Source organism: Oreochromis aureus, linkage group 16 (genome assembly GCF_013358895.1).
Source record: "Oreochromis aureus strain Israel breed Guangdong linkage group 16, ZZ_aureus, whole genome shotgun sequence".
Classification (NCBI taxonomy): Eukaryota; Metazoa; Chordata; class Actinopteri; order Cichliformes; family Cichlidae; genus Oreochromis; species Oreochromis aureus.
Genome location: NC_052957.1, coordinates 11,022,896 through 11,030,006, shown reverse-complemented (window position 1 = coordinate 11,030,006; position 7,111 = coordinate 11,022,896). Strand labels below are relative to the sequence as shown.

At 37.5% G+C, this 7,111-nt stretch overlaps 2 protein-coding genes across 2 annotated transcripts; both read right to left on the bottom strand.

Annotated features, from left to right (window-relative positions):
* Positions 1-277: 277 nt before the first annotated feature.
* Positions 278-1,204, bottom strand: LOC116327801 (olfactory receptor 11A1-like). The gene has a single exon (XM_031749460.2). It carries the CDS (start codon positions 1,202-1,204, stop codon positions 278-280), a length of 927 nt encoding a protein of 308 aa, XP_031605320.2.
* A 2,714-nt stretch (positions 1,205-3,918) lies between these two features.
* Positions 3,919-4,845, bottom strand: LOC116327789 (olfactory receptor 11A1-like). The gene has a single exon (XM_039599719.1). It carries the CDS (start codon positions 4,843-4,845, stop codon positions 3,919-3,921), a length of 927 nt encoding a protein of 308 aa, XP_039455653.1.
* Between the last annotated feature and the right edge of the window lie 2,266 nt (positions 4,846-7,111).

The window sequence follows — 7,111 nt, the reverse complement described above, 5'->3', positions numbered from 1 at the left end:
TACTATAGAGGGTTACATCGTGACATGAGCCTGATAGTTTATTTTAAATAAATTCATATAAAGACACATATTTGGAGTATTTGATAAGTTTCTTTGTTTAGAGTTCAGAGAATATTACATGTTGCAAAGTAGCTTTTGCCAAATTATTTTAAAAAGAAAGAATTGCATGGGTCTTTTGGAATTTCAAATGTATCTCTGAACCGTAATATGATTGATGAATGTTATTCTCCTACAGAGCAAAGATGTTCTAAGACAGCCTCATTTTAAACAAAGATATTTATTTTCTCTTAAACAAAGACCTTTGATATGATTGCCTTATCTTTGGTAAATTAAATCCATACATAAATGGGGTGAGCATAGGCTGAAAAATTAGGAGATACATAGGCAAAATTATACGAACTTCATCTGGTACCTGAGAAACTACAAACTTGAAGTCAATAAAGTAAAAAATACACCCGACAAACAGGTTTGACACAGAGACGATCTGAGGAGTGCAAGTAGTCACAGCTTTCTGCTTGTTTTCTGTGGATGTTTTTCGACAAACTCTCAAAATCTTCAGGTAAGAGACTGAAATGAGACTGAAAGGTAGGAAAACACTCAATAAGAGAAAGGATATGTTAGAAATAAAGCTTTGGATTGGAACAGAACATGAAAGTCTAATCATTAATTGGTGGTCACAATACGCGTTGTGAATAATGTTTCTACAAAACTTCAAACTGAAGATGAATGAATATGAGAGTATAAAACTAAGAAATGAATACAGCCATACAAACATAATCAACAAAAACACTCTCTCTGTCTTCATAATGATATCGTAGCTAAAAGGATGACAGATTGAGATATATCTGTCATAGGCCATGGCTGCTAAACTGCAAAATTCAGCAGGTGCACATGTGTACATACAACACATCTGCAGAAAACACCACGGCACAGTCACCTCGTGGCTGTCTGAAAACATTTGTGAGAGCAAAAGAGGATACAGTGATGTGCTGGCATTTATTTCGTTCACACATAAATTACACAGCAGTATATACATTGGCTCATGCAGTCTTCTGTCCACACGTATGACCACAATAAGGACTGTGTTGGCCACACATACAGAGAGGTACCAGATCAGTATTATGATGAAATACAGGTATTTTAACTCTCCCACATTTCCATAAGCAGCCAGCACAAATGATACAGTCTCACTGGAGTTTTCCATTTTCTCCATAATATGTCACAGTGGATAAGATAGATCAGTAATAATGATATATTATATTCATTAGAAAGAAATACCAGACATCAATATGGCTGAGCAACGTTTCTATGATACTGTTCAAATGCTGTTTTACACACACATGTTACCTGATTAAGGCACGTTCCTTCTCAGCAGCTGTTGCACAATGTCTACATTAGCAATCAAAAACAAACAGCAAGTAGTTTTATACTTTAAAAGATTTAAGATTCAGTTACACAGATTCTTACATATTAAGAACACATAACATTAAACTCAGCTGCTTCCTTTAAGGTTGAACAAGACAAAAATAAGCTTCTGCTAATATTTATAGCTGCAACACAGAGGAGGAGGAGGAGGAGGAGGGCCAAACAGAGGCATTCTTTGTTTGTTTTAAATAAGGTACACTGTAAAATTATTATATCAACACATCAGTTATTACAAGTCTTTAGTATTGTAGAGGAAGAAGATAACTTTTTCTTAGTCTTAAGGGAAATTAAAGTTTCTCCATCAATGTTTTTAAATGCAAATAGAAATTGTACATTTCTACAAATTATGCACAATCTGTGCAAACAAAGTTATATGGTACTATTTACCTAAAAATGCAGCCACGGCCTCATGCGTTTTTTATATAACCATTTAAAACTATTTACACAACAATCAGGTGTTCTGCATCAAATAGGAAGGCACACAAATGATTTGTGCCACTCCAAAAAATAGTTTCTTTACATTGTAGGACAACAGCACAGGCCTAAACCCTGCAGGTCTGACAGCAGGAAGTGTATCAGTCCTGTTTTCCATGTGGAGACAGCACTTACACTGGAATCTGCCTTTGGTAGCTTTTTTGGAGCAACTATGACATTCATCAGTATAGCTGACACACAAAACAGAACAATGACTACACTACACACTAACTATAGCCTCCAAACACACTAAACATCACTAATCTCTCGAATGCGAAAACTCTCTCTCTCTCTCTCTCTCTTTTTTTCGCTCACTCGCTCTCTCTCACCAGCGTTGCTCCTAAAACTTCCCCCTCTTCCCAAACAACCAAATGCCAGATGTTGCCATATCATTTTTTTGATTGGTTGACATGGTACACTTTAACACCATCAGGGAAGGGAAGAGGTGTTTTTTCTTTTTCTTTTTTAAGTCGCAAGAAGAGAGTGTTTGCTAGCGGTATCTGTAGAAAACCCTGTTTTTACTGTTTGTTCCCGCTGTAAACACCACAGTTTCATGCAGACAAAACTGTGGTGTATTTTTTATCATAAATCTGGTTATACGTGGCCTATCAACACAGTTTAAAAACTGGTCTATAACTTGAAGTCATGACACAATCTCAATCCAGTTCAGTATTTTCTGTGTGAAAGCCAGTCGCAAAATTTGGAGATTAAAAAAAGGAAGTGTTTGCTGAACAGTAGGTCCACTGTTTGTGATGTGCTGTCTGCAGGTTGGTCAAATCCTGTCCGTATGGCCAGAATTGAGTGACACATCGGAGCAGATTTGCCCTCAAGTCAGGAGATCCATTCCACTGTAGCCCAGAGTTTGTTGCTATCTCGGTATCTTAATTTAAAGCAAGTGGCACCCGAACAGCACTATACTCTATGTGAGTAGAGGACAGTTTTCTTCTCCTGAGTCAACTTAAATTTTGCAAAATTTACACCCAGTAGGCCCTAAGTCTTGTTCCATGGCCTCCCACACCTGAGTCTTTGCTATAACTGCACTATGCTTGTACTACCAACACTACTCTAAACATATAGTGTAACTGTACTACAGCTTCATGCAGCTGCCTCTTTATTGCAGGTGTGCAGTCTATTTGGTCTCAATATCCTCAGCCTACCTTGGAATAATGTCAGATTTCCTCTATGGTACCTCCTGTCAGTGGTGGCCATCAGGTGCTAAGGCCTGTCAATTAGGGGCTCTCTTTCAGCCATTTTTCCCAGGACTGGCACTAGGCAAAGTAAACTGATTCCTTGATTTTCTTATTACAAAATAACTGGGGTTATGTTTGTGTGTGTGTTCATGCATGACTTAGTCTGAATCTGTGATTGTAGGCCTGTGTTCCTGTGTTTTGTGTGGGACCTCGTGAAAAGGGGTTGAATATCACATCTCTGTTATTTGGCTTTGGAGTAACATTACATCCGGTGAAAAGATCTTGTGTGCATTTGCTGTAAGTTAGTATAAGTTCATGAGCAATGATCATAACTCAGTGCTCTGTGGTGGCTGTAGCTCAGGAGGTAGTGCAGATCATTTAGTAAATGGAAGGTTGGTGTTTTAATCCTGACTGGTCAAATAATCAGTATTTTATACTGTAACTCACATGAGTCACGTTAACTGGAGCAGAGGAACACTTAAAAATATAAAATAACAATTTTAAGGAGAGTATAACAACCAAAAATTTTGTTTCTTACTTAACCGCAATAAAACACTAGAGAGGGTTACATGGTGACATGAGCCTGATAGTTTATTTTAATAAATTCATTTAAAGACATATATTTGGAGTATTTAATTAGTTTCTTTGTTTAGAGTTTGGAGAATATTACATGTTGCAAAGCAACGTTTGCCAAATGATTTTAAAAAGAGAGAATTGCATGGGTCTTTTGGAGTTTCAAATATATCTCTGAACCATAATATGATTGATGAATGTTATTCTCCTACAGAGCAAAGATGCTCTAAGGTAGTCTCATTTTAAACAAAGATATTTATTTTCTCTTAAACAGAAACCTTTGATATGATTGTCTTATCTTTGGTAAATTAAATCCATACATAAATGGGGTGAGCATAGGCTGAAAAATGAGGACATACATAGGCAAAATTATACGAACTTCATTTGGTACTCGAGAAACTACAAACGTGAAGTCAATAAAGTAAAAAGTACACCCGACAAACAGATTTGACACAGAGACGATCTGAGGGGTGCAAGTAGTCACAGCTTTCTGCTTGTTTTCTTTTGATGTTTTTCGACAAACTCTCAAAATCTTCAGGTAAGAGACTGAAATGAGACTGAAGGGAATGAAAACACTTAATAAGAGAAAGGATATGTTAGAAATAAAGCTTTGGATTGGAACAGAACATGAAAGTCTAATTATTAATTGGTGGTCACAATACGCGTTGTGAATAATATTTCCACAAAACTTCAAACTGAAGATGAATGAATATGAGAATATAAAACTAAGAAATGAATACAGCCACACAAGCAGAATCATCAAAAACACTCTCTCTGTCTTCATAATGACATTATAGTTAAAAGGATGACAGATTGAGATATATCTGTCATAGGCCATGGCTGCTAAACTGCAAAATTCAGTAGGTGCACATGTTACCATACAACACATCTGCAGAAAACACCACGGCACAGTCACCTCGTGGCTGTCTGAAAACATTTGTGAGAGCAAAAGAGGATACAGTGATGTGCTGGCATTTATTTCATTCACACATAAATTACACAGCAGTATATACATTGGCTCATGGAGTCTTCTGTCCACACGTATGACCACAATAAGGACTGTGTTGGCCACACATATAGAGAGGTACCAGATCAGTATTATGATGAAATACAGGTATTTTAACTCTCCAATATTTCCATAAGCAGCCAGCACAAATGATACAGTCTCACTTGAGTTTTCCATTTTCTCCATAATATGTCACAGTGGATAAGATAGATCAGTAATAATGATATATTATATTCATTAGAAAGAAATACCAGACATCAATATGGCTGAGCAACGTTTCTATGATACTGTTCAAATGCTGTTTTACACACACATGTTACCTGATTAAGGCAAGTTCCTTCTCAGCAGCTGTTGCACAATGTCTACATTAGCAATCAAAAACAAACAGCAAGTAGTTTTATACTTTAAAAGATTTAAGATTCAGTTACACAGATTCTTACATATTAAGAACACATAACATTAAACTCAGCTGCTTCCTTTCAGGTTGAACAAGACAAAAATAAGCTTCTGCTAATATTTATAGCTGCAACACAGAGGAGGAGGAGGAGGAGGAGGGCCAAACAGAGGCATTCTTTGTTTGTTTTAAATAAGGTACACTGTAAAATTATTATATCAACACATCAGTTATTACAAGTCTTTAGTATTGTAGAGGAAGAAGATAACTTTTTCTTAGTCTTAAGGGAAATTAAAGTTTCTCCATTAATGTTTTAAATGCAAATAGAAATTGAACATTTCTACAAATTATGCACAATTTTTGCAAACAACAAAGTTATATGGTACTATTTACCTAAAAATGCAGCCATGACCTCATGCGTTTTTTATATAACCATTAAAAACTATTTACACAACAATCAGGTGTTCTGCATCAAATAGGAAGGCACACAAATGATTTGTGCCACTCCAAAAAATAGTTTCTTTACATTGTAGGACAACAGCACGATCTGATATCGTCGTGTTGGTGTTGTTCCCAGATCATCATACTAAATGTTGTTCCAGAATCAACATTGCAAGTGACCAATCAGAATGTTGTGACATCATACTTTTGCGACTTCGGGAAAAACCGCGGTAAAGCAAAAAACTGTACTTAAGCTGCGAGAAACCGCCTCTGTCCACCGATCAACGGACCCTGACCCTAATCCTAACCCTAACCCTAAGCCTTTAATAAACGGTAAGCAGAATTGATATTGTCCTTGCAACATTTGAATTTCATAAATGCACGAATGGCTTGGCGCGCAAAAGAATAACGTCACAACAATGTGATTGGTCACTTGCAATGTTGAACCTGGAACAACATTTTCATGATGATCTGGGAACAACACCAACAAGACGATATCAGATCATCCGTAGGACAACAGCACAGGCCTAAACCCTGCAGGTCTGACAGCAGGAAGTGTATCAGTCCTGTTTTCCATGTGGAGACAGCACTTACACTGGAATCTGCCTTTGGTAGCTTTTTTGGAGCAACTATGACATTCATCAGTATAGCTGACACACAAAACAGAACAATGACTACACTACACACTAACTATAGCCTCCAAACACACTAAGCATCACTAATCTCTCGAATGCGAAAACTCTCTCTCTCTCTCACCAGTGTCCCTCCTAAAACTTCCCCCTCTTCCCAAACAACCAAATGCCAGATGTTGCCATATCATTTTTTTGATTGGTTGACATGGTACACTTTAACACCATCAGGAAAGGGAAGAGGTGTTTTTTCTTTTTCTTTTTTCTCTCGCGAGAAGAGAGTGTTTGCTAGCGGTATCTGTAGAAAACGCTGTTTTTACCATTTCTTCCCGCTGTAAACACCACAGTTTTATGCAGACAAAAACATGGCGTGTATTTTTTAATCATAACTCTGGTTTTACGGGGCCTATCAACACAGTTTAAAAACTGGTCTATAACTTGAAGTCCGCACTTTCGACCCAAGAAATGGAGACTCTGGGTTGTTGGGTCACTGCATCTTGTTGCTGTGTCGTCTTAACTTCGTCACGTGATTTTGACACGCCGGTGCGTCCGTCGACCCCAGAGGGTTAAGTAGTCCAAAACTTAACTTAAGCTTACACATTCAAATCCAGTTGTCATTTATGTTGTACTATGACCAAATGAACTCAATTGTAAAATGTACAAGTCAACAAAACCATATAATTTAAGTTGAGATCCTGACACCACCAAAGTTGATGCCTCCTGCACTTGAATCTGCCAAGAAATTCTGTCCATAAAAACGATGAACATAAACAATAGCAATGGAGAGCCCTGGTGAAGTCCCACCAGGAATAAGTCACACATCTTGTGATCAGTGTTGTTGTGGCTAGTGCTAAGTGCATCAAATGGGTAGTAGCAATGGGACTGACACCTCATATGCACCTCTGGTTTGGGTATTTCTGTAACAACAGGCAACAGCTACCTTGCAACTACAAATGTGTGCAGCTCCCTCAACAATGGA